At 34.1% G+C, this 13597-nt stretch overlaps 1 protein-coding gene across 1 annotated transcript in view; it reads left to right on the top strand.

The window, feature by feature from the left end:
- Window positions 1-13597, top strand: part of St8sia4 (ST8 alpha-N-acetyl-neuraminide alpha-2,8-sialyltransferase 4) — a 93653-nt gene that overhangs the window by 50094 nt on the left and 29962 nt on the right. The window contains exon 4 of the mRNA XM_013022073.1: window positions 966-1259. Coding sequence (XP_012877527.1) covers window positions 966-1259 — 294 coding nt within the window. The remainder of the gene's footprint in view (window positions 1-965; window positions 1260-13597) is intronic.

The following is a 13597-nucleotide window of genomic DNA, read 5'->3' as shown; positions in this document are numbered from 1 at the left end:
TTAAGACCTGCTTCTTTTTTTTTATTTTAGCAAGTTAAAACAGGTTTTTACAAAAGCAATTTCAAGTCATGTAGCCAAAGATTAATGTGATAGAATCAAAGGAACATCACAAATTAGTAGCAGAAAAATACAAGGTGTTTTTCAAAGAAGTTTTCTAGTACAACAGTAGAAACAAGCTATGTGAATAACATCAGGTCCAGGCTTTTAATACATCCACGTGGTTCTGTGGAAAGATCAGTGTCACACATTTTAGTTCTTTCTTAGTTATGTATTTTCTAGCCATGGAGATGACCTAATAGGAAAAATAGGTACCCTGAGGATCTCCCTGTAAAAAACAGAAAGGGCAATATTTTTATCTCATACTAAAAACTTTATTACTTTCCTTAAAATTCTCAGATAGTCATATTTATTCTGATATCTCGATTTTCTTCCCCATAAAGGCCAATAGCAGACACTTGTAAATTTGGTTTGTGGAAACTGCTGTCAAGAACTGATCTTTTTCTCTAACTTCAGAGTACAGAAAAGTCAGACTCTGTGTGTAAAGTTGATGAAGAGAGTTACGTTTGACAAGCAGAGCAGATTGGAATATCAAGTCCAATGTGTTTTACTTACAGAATGGCATATGGTTTAGACTGCTTTTGGCATGCCAACTGAGCCTTTGTGAATTTACCAATGTAAATTTGCTTATTATGAATTCATATCTTATAGCATTGTGAAAATAAGAATAAAGATTATTCTTAGACAACAATTTGAATATAAATGGCACTTTGAGTCCAATATTTGATATGCATATCCTAAACATGTGGTTACATAGTCAAAATATAATTTTACTGTGTATATTATATTTGGATGTTTTTGTATGTTGGAGAATAGCATGCTCAACCTTCATTCTTCTTTTCACACATATGTTTTATGAGGGACTGTTTCATATTTTTTCATTTGTCCATTAATTGTTTCCTCTTTAGGTGTAATCTAGCTCCTGTGGTGGAGTTTGCTGCAGATGTGGGAACTAAATCAGATTTTATTACCATGAACCCATCAGTTGTGCAGAGAGCATTTGGAGGCTTTCGGAATGAGAGTGACAGAGAAAAATTTGTGCATAGACTTTCTATGCTGAATGACAGTGTCCTTTGGATTCCTGCTTTCATGGTCAAAGGAGGAGAGAAGCACGTGGAATGGGTTAATGCATTAATCCTTAAGAATAAACTGAAAGTGCGCACTGCGTATCCATCACTGAGACTTATTCATGCTGTCAGAGGGTAAGTGACTGGAAAGGACAAATCTGTCCTTGGTACAGTAGAACTCATAACTAAACATTTTTCTATATGGAAGGAGCCTTAGCGCAATCTCTCCTGGCTATAGATTCCTTTTTCTTATAATGGCTACTCTATTCATAAACATGATTTTATTTTGTGTACTCATTTTAATTCATCCTCCTGAAAAAGCTGTTGTTGAACTTGTCAGTTATTTATATCTGCTCACTGATTCTTTTCTTTTCTTTTCTTTTCTTGGTCATGGGGCTTGAACTCAGGGCCTTAGTACTGCCATCCAGTTTTTTTTCACTAGTGTTAGAACACTAACCTAGCTCTAGTACTTCTGGTTTTCTGATGATTAATTGGATATGAAAGTCTTCTGATCTTTTCTGCTGGAGCTGTCTTTGAATCACAATCCTGAGATCTCAGACTCCTAAGTAGATAAGATTACAGATGTGAGCCACCAGTATCTAGCTCTAACCACTGATTTTTATATTTAGCTATGCTACAGGGCAAGAATCTATTGTAAAATTGATAAGTAAGAAGTAAACATAAAACAGACATGCTAAGGGTTAATAGGCAATATTGAAAAAGTATGAATGGAAGATGTATTTAAAGAGTAATTAAAAATAATCTGTAGCTAAGAGGCTTCCAGGGAGAAGAAAGAAATTCTCTGAGATAATATGTTCAATGCTTCACCCCAAAGTTGCAGTCACTTCTACAAATTAAGACATTTCTCTTTTATCAATATATGTTTAATAAAATATGATAAGTAATCTCTTGTTTAAAAGTAGTAAATGGCCAGTAGACCAAATGCAACCAGTTACACAGTAAGTATATAAAGTGTTTAACTCATGGATGTTAATTCTGTGTATTTATTGAATGTGTATTAAGTATCAGATACTGCAGACAGAAAAATGAAAACCAGCTGATCACTAATTTAAAAAAATTCATTGGCTTAAGCTAGCTACTGAGGAAGTAGAGGCCCATATAACTGCAATTTGAAGCCAGCTGGGAGCAAAACTCTGTGATAGTCGATCTCCAATTTACCAGCAAACTGCCATGCTTCAGGAATGACTCAACTGTGCTAGCCAAGAGCAAGAATGTTGAGTGTGAGGCCTTGATTTCAAGCACAGAAAAAAAAAAGGAAAAGGGAGGGATGGGAGGAGGAACAGGAAAGATGGGGAAAAAGAAAGAAAATAAGACAACATAAGTATATGTACAATGCATATATGTGCATATATAATGGTAAGATATGTGTATACATCCATATATACATATACATGTATATATAATGGTAAGGCATAATCAGAAGATATGTTTCTAAGAACAAATTATTTTTTCCTCAAGTTCACAAAGAAGTGTGGATTTTGTATTCAAATTGGCTTTAAAAATAGAATAACAATTGTTACAGGGATAGAAGAAGAGAAACAGAAACCCAGAGAGACACAGAGATAAAGCAAGACATATACACAGTAGAGAGAAAGAGACAGAGAACTCATAACTGAGATAACACTACCTGTTACTGCCTCATTTGAAGAAATTGAAACAAATAAATTATTAAGTACACATGCAGCTCTTGGTGGAGTACTGGAAAATAAATTAGAAATGTTAGTTGGAAAAGAAACACATATACCCTGTAAGAAGCATAGTTCATGGGGCTGGGAAGGTGGCTCACTGTTAAAACGCTTGCGTTGCATGCATGAGGACTTGGGTTCGATTCCTCAGCATCACATAAGCAAAAAGAAAAAAGCTGGAAGTGGCGCTGTGGGTCAAGTGGTAGAATGCTAGCCTTGAACTGAAGAGCTGAGGGACAGTGCCCAGGCCCAGAGTTCAGGCCCCATGATCGGACCCTCCCCCCTCCCCCCCAAAATAAGCATAGTTTATGTCCAAATTTAAGAAAACATCTTATAATTGTTACAGAAAAGTAAAGATACAAGACAGAATCATGAACATGGAAGGAAAAAGGGGAGCTATTAAACACAATGAACAGAATTCCTAAAAGATAAGGGATTCCAAACCTAGAATAAAAAAGTTTGCTTCTTATTCTGAGTGAAGACCACACTAAGATGTTTTTGTTTGATTTGGTATTGTTATTGAGACACTTTCTTCAAGGACTTGCAATTTCCTGTTTCAACTCCAGATACTTTCTTGTATTGTTTTATTCCACACAGGTAAATTACCTTGTTATAATTAGATTGAGATTATCACCATTATATTATATTTATAATATAAGAGGTTTCAAGAAAATTATAAATAACCCTGGCAATTGAATTTGACTTTGAAAAGAATGATACATTTTTAACAAAGCTCATAGCATAATACATGATGTTTAGAATACCTATTTAAAATAACAATGTAGAATATCATCTTATATAGGTACTCAAGTAATAGTTAATTAAGAATTAACACCAAATACTTGGAATATTCTCTGATTACAGGAAGCAAATGAGAAAATTTAGAATTATTTTGAATTATTAGATTTGAATTCATATTTCTTAACAAGTTGTTTTTTCAGTAAAATTATATATTCTTAACAACGATGACCTCACAGATGCTTTGTTGTGGGTTTCTTTTTTTTTTGGGGGGGTCTGGTCATGGGGCCTGATCTCTGGGCCTGGGTGCTGTCCCTCAGCTCTTCAGCTCAAGGATAGCGCTCTACCACTTAAGCCACAGCGCCACTTCTGGCTTTTTTCTTTTTGCTTATGTGGTGCTGAGGAATCGAACCCAGGGCCTCATGCATGCAAGGCAAGCGCTCTACCACTGAGCCACCTTCCTAGCCTGCTTTGTTGTGTTTTAACAACCTCTTTTGCCCAGCTTGGCCTTGAACTCTTGGGTCAATTGCATCTCCTGATTCAGCTTCCCTTTGGCTGGAATTACTGGTATATACCAGTATGCCAGCTGAGCTATTTTTAAATGTAAAATCTACAGATATTTTTATTTGCTTTATGAATACTCCTATTTTGGTATTATTCAGTTTTCTGTCACAAATATTTCGATATATACTGTTTCAGGAAATTCAGAAGGATTGAATTTCAAAAGAGAAGTAAAACCAAACTTGTGACCGCTAGTTTAATGTCTGGTATACTTTTATTATGGTTACTGTGTTTTAGGGATTATTTGCCCTGATTGATTTTGAATATTATAGAAAGATGTCAATTCATAACCTCACTTACATATACACTTCCACAGACTCCTTTAAAGTAAGCAATTGAGTTCTAAAATGTGGCAAGTATATAAGTAGTAGTCCTGGAGTTACCTATCTCTCAAATGTATATTTATGCATACAATATATCATCTCGATAGGATGTGATAGCTAGAACTCTGAAAGAGAATAAGGAAGTGTGAACTCTCACAAAACAAAGAAGAGTTACATGAAATGAAAGCCAGTTCAACCTCCCCGAGGACCTGTCCTTCAAGAATTGTTTTACATCTTTTTTGACTTACTTCTCTGAAACCCTGTGGTTCATAGAGCTTAGCAAAATAGTTTCATATCCTCTGATGATTACTTAATTGTTGATTCTTCTGAAAAAAATGCATTTTAGGGCTGGCCTGATCACAATCTTATAATGTGAGGGTATTTCCAAGTATGATAATTGCAAATAGAAAGTTCAACTGGTACTAGAAATGATTCCTGAACACAGGATCATTCAGGTAATTATCATATGGTCAGGTTTAATTATTTCAACTTTTTAAAATAAATTATGATGCCGTACTAACTCTAGACACTTATGTAGTCTTGTTGTTTTTGTAGGGGCTTCAAAATGTAACTATTAGTCACAAAACTTAATGGCATTTGAGATTATGTTCTAGTTTATGATTATTTTTGAAGGCCTTATTAATTTAAATAGGAAGAAAAATCTTGCTAGATTCATATTAAGAAGAATCTTGCAAAAGAGAAAAAATAACCTAATGGATATGAATAAAATATATAATAACCAGTTTAAAATAATTCATTAAAACAATATAGGATTTTGAAAGTCCCAAGTGGCCCACATTTGACATAAATAATCACTTAGATGTCTTTGGACTCCACATATCGCTGGACCTGTACTTTGGATCTCATTATATATGGGAATATTCAAATTGCTGCACTCATTCTTTTGCTTAATTTTCTGTCATCCTCGAATATGTTATCTGTATCCTCTGTACATGACTCACTAAAATTTTGATCATTATAATAGAAGAGACAATACCTTCTTTCAATTAATTTTCTTGGAAATTAATTTTCATGCTCCAACATCTGTAGCTAAATTTTAATTTGGGCAATAGTCACTGTGTTGCAAAATATTTTGTTGATTAGGAAAGTTTTATTACTAGAAGTATGACAACAAGAATTACTTATTTAAATAAATTTATTATTTTTATATAGATTTTAATGAATTGCTTTCAATATGATTTGCAGCATCAATCATTTCAGTCTTAAAGGTAACACAAAACATCATTTTTTTAATATTATTTTATTTGTGAAGATACTGTACAGAGGGGTTTCAATTACATGGGCAGGATAATGCGTACATTTCTTACCAAGCATTGCAGCCTCCTCCTTTGTTTACCCTTCACATCCCTTCCCAGCCTCCCCCCTCCCCGCCAATCCCAATCCTTCTCCTTCCCCCCCCCTTCTCCCCCTTTTGTAAAGCTCGTTTTGGACATGACAACTTGTACTTCTCATTGTTGCAACAGGTCCACCTGTATCCTTAAACAACTGGTTTTTCCCCATCTCCTCCTCAAGTTATACTGACATCAAATATAGTGAAAGCAGGGGTTATACTGTGGGGGAGGGACATACAAAGCAACAAAGAGATAATCTTATAAGTGCATTAGAAACACATGCATGAAAGAAAAAAACATTAAAATACATATCTAAGGGTTCATTTTCCTGACATCACATTATCTGACCTTTTCTGCTTGACTCATAGATATACTAGATATTGCAAATAAGGGAAACCATGGGACCTATGTTTCTTTGGGCCTGGCTTACTTCACTTAATATAATTTTTTCCAAGTTTTTCCATTTCCTAACAAATGTGGCAATGTCATTCTTTCTGATGGAGGCATAGAATTTCATTGTGTATATATACCACATTTTCTTGATCCATTCATCTATTGAGGGGCATCTGGATTGGTTCCATATCTTAGCTATGGTAAATAATGCTGCAATAAACATTGTTGTGCTGGTAGCTTTAGTGTGGTCTTGTTTGTAAACATTTGGGTAAATGCCCAAAAGTGGGATTGCTGGGTCATAGGGGAGTTCTATGTGAAGTCTTTTGAGGAACCTCCATACTGCTTTCCAAAGTGGTTGAACAAGTTTACATTCCCACCAACAATGAAGTAAGGTTCCTTTCTGTCCACATCCCCTCCAGCATCTGTTGTTACCAAACATCATTTTTGATATTTAAGTTCCTGGGTACATCTTTCAGATATAAAAATCTGCCTGTTTGTGTGTACCGAGATAAAAAGCTATATGGAAATTAGAGCCTTCCTCTGAAGGCTAAGTTCATGTGAACACCATGAATTTACAGAGAATTATGAACCAGATCAGGTTTTCAGTATAGTCTCTAGTAAGCTGAAGTATATCAATTGGCTTCAGGAAATTTATTTATTATTTATTTTAAATTCATTCAAATGTATCATTTGGAGTATAGATCAATCCAAAGCCCCATGAGGAAAAACAATTAAAAAAAACACTTTGAAACGGAAATATTCACTCTAAATTCTTTCTGAATATGGCTTACTTGTTTTAAATATAGCTTTCTTCTAAAAACATTCCCATGTGGTTTCTATTTTGACCTATGAACAACACAGCTGCAATATTTTCTTATAAAATGTGTGTCCTAGTTTAATGTTTTTGAGTAGCTAGACACTGAAGAGTGTGTACCTTTTAAATTAAGGAGATTTCCATGATAGAGTATTTCTTCCTGTACTGGTTACTCTGACACATATTATTTTAGCACAATATTATTTTTAACACAATATTATTTCCCAGAAGATTCCATTATTTATTTTGTATTGGAGAGTGTGATAAAGTGGTAGGTTTATATCTGAGAAGACATTCACAAATACATGGGCTCCAAGCTGGACAATAATTTCCACTTCCACGCTGTTTTGGGCCCATGAACTGTCTAATTCTTGGTCATGTCTGGTGGAGACAAACTCTTTGCAGTGTACCCAAAATTGCTTTGAAAGAGTGGTAAATCTGGGCACTTCTGTGACCTTGGCCTACTCTCAATGTCCTCTTTGATATGTGCTTCTCTCTTTCCTTTACATAAATCCATTTTTACTCTTTCCTCAATCTCAGTTTAAAAGTAAGCTCCAGTTGGGCTCAAGTCCTGACTATAGTACTTCGAATGAGATTGGCCTGAGTGCTCTTTCTGTTATTTTCCTCATAAGTGATGTTCATCTCTTTTAGAGGAGTCATGAACAATGTTCATTTCTGTGGATTTAGATGGTAAGTTTTATGACAACCAAAACAGACTTCTTCATTATCAATCTGACTAATAAGAAACACAAATTCCTTGCATACATTATATTGAAGGAAAGGGCACATGTGTACAGGGATAAGAAAACATTGGGCTAAAGTAACTGGAATTCATCTCGAAGTTATGCTTCAGAGAAATTCAGGAAACAGGAAAGATCCTGATGTGGTGGCACATACCTTTAATTCCAGCTGAGAGGAAGGGATCCATCAGCTTGAGGGAAATCTGAGTTCCATGGTAAGACTATTGAAACTCTGACAAATTAACTCAAGAATAAAAAAAAAGGATGAAAAAAAGAAGAAATAAATTTGGCAAGTAAGTGGAATCAAGCGAAAGATTTTCTTATCAATTGGAGAAACACTAGAAATGACATTCTCCATGGAGCATTGTGATAGAAAAGGCGACAGACTTATTAGAAAATTTTAAATCCAAACAATCAGGACAGAAACTGGATAGCTTGTCTTCTATCAATGCAATAATTAAACTAATATTATCAGCTTGTGCTCAGTATATATTGAGCTTGCTAGAATTTTTTTACCCGCCTGTGGTATTAAAGAGATCATATTCATGGGAACATTTAAGCTGGTTCATCATCTACAATTTTTTTCTGTCCTCCTGAAGAACGTGACTTATTCATGTAATTTATCAACTTAGTTTTCTTTTGAGTATTATCTTTCAGAATCAGACAAAATTTCCATTGTACATACCCTTATTCTTTTTAATTAATATGCTAGCTTGTACAGAATATTAATTTATCATGTGATTTCTATAAATACTTCAGTCAGGGAGATGAGTTTATTTGTAATATTAAAAAATAAATATTAAATTAGAAATTAAAAATACAGTTTTATACTGTTATATTCAAGAACTACAGCATAAACATGACTTCTTTTCATAGGTTTACATTCAGTGCATGCCTTTGGTTTTCCTTTTGTGTTTCTAGTTCTAAGAGACTCACTCTTCTCAATCAACCCAGAATTTCCCATTTTTCTGACCTTTCAGGAAGAAAAGAGGAACATTGAGCAATATGTAGAATGTGTGATAAATTAATCTGCATAAAGCTCTTGTAATGTATGTCCAGGTAACTACTTAATAGTTACATAACAGCATTCAGAGATTGTTTATATATGTTAAAATCATTATTTATGAACTTAAAAGGTAAATATGTTACTATATTTCTAGAGAATAAACATAACTAAATATTCAGTATGCAGAGAAATGTTGTTGACTTAAAGCTACCAAAACATTTTAAAAGTTAACATTTCTAATATCCTTGAAATAGATGTGGGTTCAGCATGAGAGTAATAGCTAAGATTATTTGTTTTCATGTGATTGAGCACAGTCAATCAGCAAGCTTGAGATCCTACATGGTCTCTAACATAGAGCCTTAGGCTATAGTTTCCAATTTTTGTCTAATGTCATTTGTAATGTTAGCTCCATACAGTTATAAATAGTATAAGAAAAAGATTCAGAACTTGCTTTAGAATTGTAAAGAAGGTAACCCATTTGTGACAGATTCTTTTGCCTGTTTCAAAAGAACCCACGGTATGCTAGTATGATTGAGAAAAGATGGAAGGAAGGTCATTATTGTTCTTCACTATTCTGTAAATCTCCTCTCCCGAGTCACTTAAAACACTGTGCATATATGTTTTAACAAAATACGCTTGAAGACTTTGACTACAAAATATTTTAATTCCCTTTTGACAATTCATTTTAATTCTACTCTTACACAAAACTAAGAATTGGAGATCCAATTGCTAGTTCTTTGATATTACAGATTCCAGTTTGAGAATAACACCTGTACTTGATTTCTCACAACTCAAGATCTGAATGTAAACTATTCATATTTTTACATTCAATGGGTGAAAGAAATCAGAAAATGACATTCAGAGAGGCGAAAAAAGAATGACTGACAATATAGCCCTAGTCAGGTTGTAATATATTAAAATGTGAATTATCATTTTTGGATCAGTGTTCATGAGCCTAATCATTTTCTTCAAGTGCTTTAATGCTGGAACTGTCAATTAGGGGAAGGGAGTGCAATTTTGTATTATTTCTTCAGCTTTTAAGGAAAAACACTTGTTATCACATCATAGAGACTTGAGTCTTTGTTACTATTTATAGGTCATTAGGTATTCAGTTACATCAAAGAATTTTTGTACATATATTGAAGGATTCTTTATCTGTCAAAAGATGTTAGTTCTAATTTAGAAAATTTTAGTTCAATGAGAAATTAAACTTAACTTTCAAATATCTAGGACAGATAATAAAAATATGCATTCAGATGTAAGTTGTTGAAGTTAAAGAAAAGTAGTCATAAAGGACTTGTGAATAAGTTTGGGTAATTTCAGGAGCAAGGTGTGGAAAATATGTGGAACTGCTGCACCACTGATATCCATTATTCTTACTAACCCATTTATTGTGCAAGTTTACACAAATGGATCATGGTTAGGATTCACAGTTAAGTTCATTTTCAAAATACCATACAAATGACTGTTATGTATTTTGCCAATGCCAAATGTATGACTTTTTGAGAAAAGATTTCAGTACTGCAGCAATGGTATTATTTAGCCATATTTCCTATTCCATTTTTCGATCTTGTTTTGCTTTGGTTTATTACAATATTGAAAATCAGTAACTTAAGGACTGAATTATAAATCCTCAGTTTTTCCCAGTAATAGTTTACCCTCCAGACCATCATTCAGTGATCACATGAATAGTCAAATGGAGCAACAGTTTGGCAATTGCTACCAGGAAAAAAAGAATGCTTGTTTCAGACAGAGAAACTTGTAACAAGTTCTGTAATGCAAGTACAGTTTATGTGGCCTATTTTACCCATTTGAAGCACACTCCTGTAAAAGCCTTGCTTATACACCCCAGATGACAAAATCAGTAAAATAGTCCATTTCACCCTCTGGTAAAAAAAATTAAAATAATTAAGAATTTCAAGGTACATGCCATGTATAAATTTTCCTTAACAAAGAGTGTAAACTGAGTTTCTTGATCTTCATTACAATTTCAGTGAAATTTGCCGAAATCCATTAAGCTTTAGCATCTAAGCAGTATTTAGAGCCTTTTTTTTTTGTCATGGGGCTTGAACTCTGGGCCTGGGCATTGTCCCTCAGCTCTTCAGCTTAAGGCAAGAGCTCTACCACTTGAGCCACAACACCACTTCTGGTTTCCTGGTGATTTATCGGAGATAAGAGTCTCAGGGACTTTCCTGCTCAGGCTGACTTTGAACCCCATCTTCAGATCTCATGAGTAGCTAGGATTACAGGTGTGAGCCACTGGCATCTTCCTCTTCCTCCTCCTCCTCCTCCTTCTTCTTCTTCACATTTTTTATTATAAAACTACTATACAGAAGGGGGTACAGTTTTATGAGCAAGGTAATGAGTACATTTCTTATCAAGCATTCTTTCCTCCTCCTTTATTTCTTATTTCAAATAAAAATGATATTTTTACAAAGTACAAATAGTTTAAAAATGTGACAATTGTTTATATTTTAGCAGTCTAAAATGCCCCGGATTCAATGATACATCGCTAATCTTTTTGAAAGTTTGTCTTAATAAATTATTAGCTTCTTATTTCTCTTTCATCCAATTTTTTTTGCAAAAAGTAAAATAGAAATAGTAAGATTATCACTTGCAGCTAAATTTGTGGTTTTACATTGTAATCCATTGATCAATACAGAATTCTGCAAGCTGTCTGCAGAAACTTCCTTGTAGCTGAATACAAAACATTTACACATTACCAGTTAATATTACACTAAAGTATCTGTTTCTCAGCAACACTTGAAAAAAAACTCTATTGTAATTATGAATATCTAACAAGATCTAGTTTAAAATAATGAAAATTATGGAGACAGAGTTGGTTGGATAGTAGGTTCCTTGCTGAATTTTTTGTTTGTTGTTTTATGATGAGCATTTTATTGGAACTTGGTATATTGGAGAACCAATCTATGTTGCAGTCAAATACTCCAGCAGCATGTCTCCATCGATAAAAGTCACAACAAGGAATTACCAGTACTGCCATCATACTTACTTACTTATTTATTTTTAGTTTATTAAGCAGGCAAATATATTTTTCTCTATCTTTTTTTTGAAGCAGATGCCTACAACAACAAGAAATGCTGGTCTCAAAATTAATAAGCTAAGTTTAAAGAATGAGAAATAGTTACCATTTTATGTGCAAGTAAATATTTGGTGAATATATAAATTATTAATTATAAACTATGTGAAGAATGAAATACATATTTTTTCATTTAAAAGTCTGTGGAAAGCAGTAAAATAATTGAAATCACATAATATCACAACATCTACAAAATATAAATGAATTGGTGTGCTTATGCTGTAGCAAATTTTGTGTTTCACTAAACATTTATAGAGTACTGTCATATCCCAGGAGATTGAGGAGGACTGAAGCTGAAAAGAAGATAACAAAATAATATGTATTCTCAAGTGACAGAATTTCCAGATTGATGGTCCAGAGGTTCACATAAGAAAGGGACAAGGTGATATGGCAAGTGTTTGGATGTTTGAGCTGTCAATGCCTAGAATTCACAGAAGAGATTCCAAGCAGGATTTGAAGGTAGCTAAAGGTCTAAACCATTAACTCACAGGCATGCTCATCCTTGTGTTGTGCCATCACTCTATTGCATATGGGTCTTCCTTTAAGACAGCTAAGGACAAAGAAATTCCCATTGTGTAATTCAAATAAATAATAGTGTTAATCAATATCTCATTATACAAAAAGCTTCAGGATCTGAGCCATATGATTTTACCATGCAAAAATTTACTCTAGAAAGCATTAGCAGATAATAAGAATAAACAGTTATAGGAATACTGAAATTAACAACTTGTGAAGAAATAAATCAAGGCGGCCAAAACATGTCCACATACATATATGGCTCTCTGCACTCTCTCTGCCATGATATAATGTAGGATTAGCATTTCTCATATTCTGATTTCCTCATTTAACTTGTCATGCATAGGAAATCCATCTTGCATTTCTCAGTGAGACAGAGTGTGATGATGAGGAGACAAACTAGGATTGCAAATAGTTAAGGTGGGGGTCATTGATCATAGAAACAGATTTCTAACAAAAACATGATGACAAACCATCTTCATTTGTTTTATTCTTTGTGATTAATGTGTTAAGAAAACTTGGAGCACTGAGTTTTATATATCCTTAAGTAACCCAAGAAGAGGAATGTTACAAGGGCAAACAGGCTGAAAGGGGGGGGGTGGAATCTAAGGAAAACAGAAAGCTGCTGAAACATGATGCACCCCAGACTTGCCAGCAAGATAGAAAGGCACAGCTTCCGCTTTGGTATTTGAATGTTAAGGAAATGACTTTTTATCATCCAAACATTGTGATTCACAATGAAATGAATTGCAGCAGAGTGGGGGGAATGGGAGGGGGATTTTGCAACCCCCAGAATGCTCAGGATCTTTCATTACTTAGGGTAGATTGGGGACTTTCTAACCAAACTGTTAGTTGATAGTATGAGAAAACATTTACATAGCTTGTTCTTTATTCCATAACAGCAACATATAGAAAAGTAGTTTCATAGCCTCTTTTAAATGCTTCTATCCTTTACCCGAAAGGAAACTAGAATTGGTTATATGTGTGCTTGCCTTAGTAGGCTAGGTGGGGCAGGGAGTAGGTATGTATGTAATCAAACAGTATACTCTAATTCAGCGATAGACAAGTTGCTGTCTCCCACCAGTAAGACTGAAGGACAGGATATAAAAGTTTAGGATCAGGAGTGACTAGTTCAAATTACAAACATATTGAAAAATATATAGGCTTCATATACACATGGAAAAATATGGAAAGGATTTTAATCCTTATGACCTAATTAAATCC

Source organism: Dipodomys ordii, unplaced genomic scaffold (genome assembly GCF_000151885.1).
Source record: "Dipodomys ordii isolate 6190 unplaced genomic scaffold, Dord_2.0 Scaffold59, whole genome shotgun sequence".
In the NCBI taxonomy this organism is placed as follows: domain Eukaryota; kingdom Metazoa; phylum Chordata; class Mammalia; order Rodentia; family Heteromyidae; genus Dipodomys; species Dipodomys ordii.
This window is presented reverse-complemented; position numbering and strand designations above follow the sequence as displayed.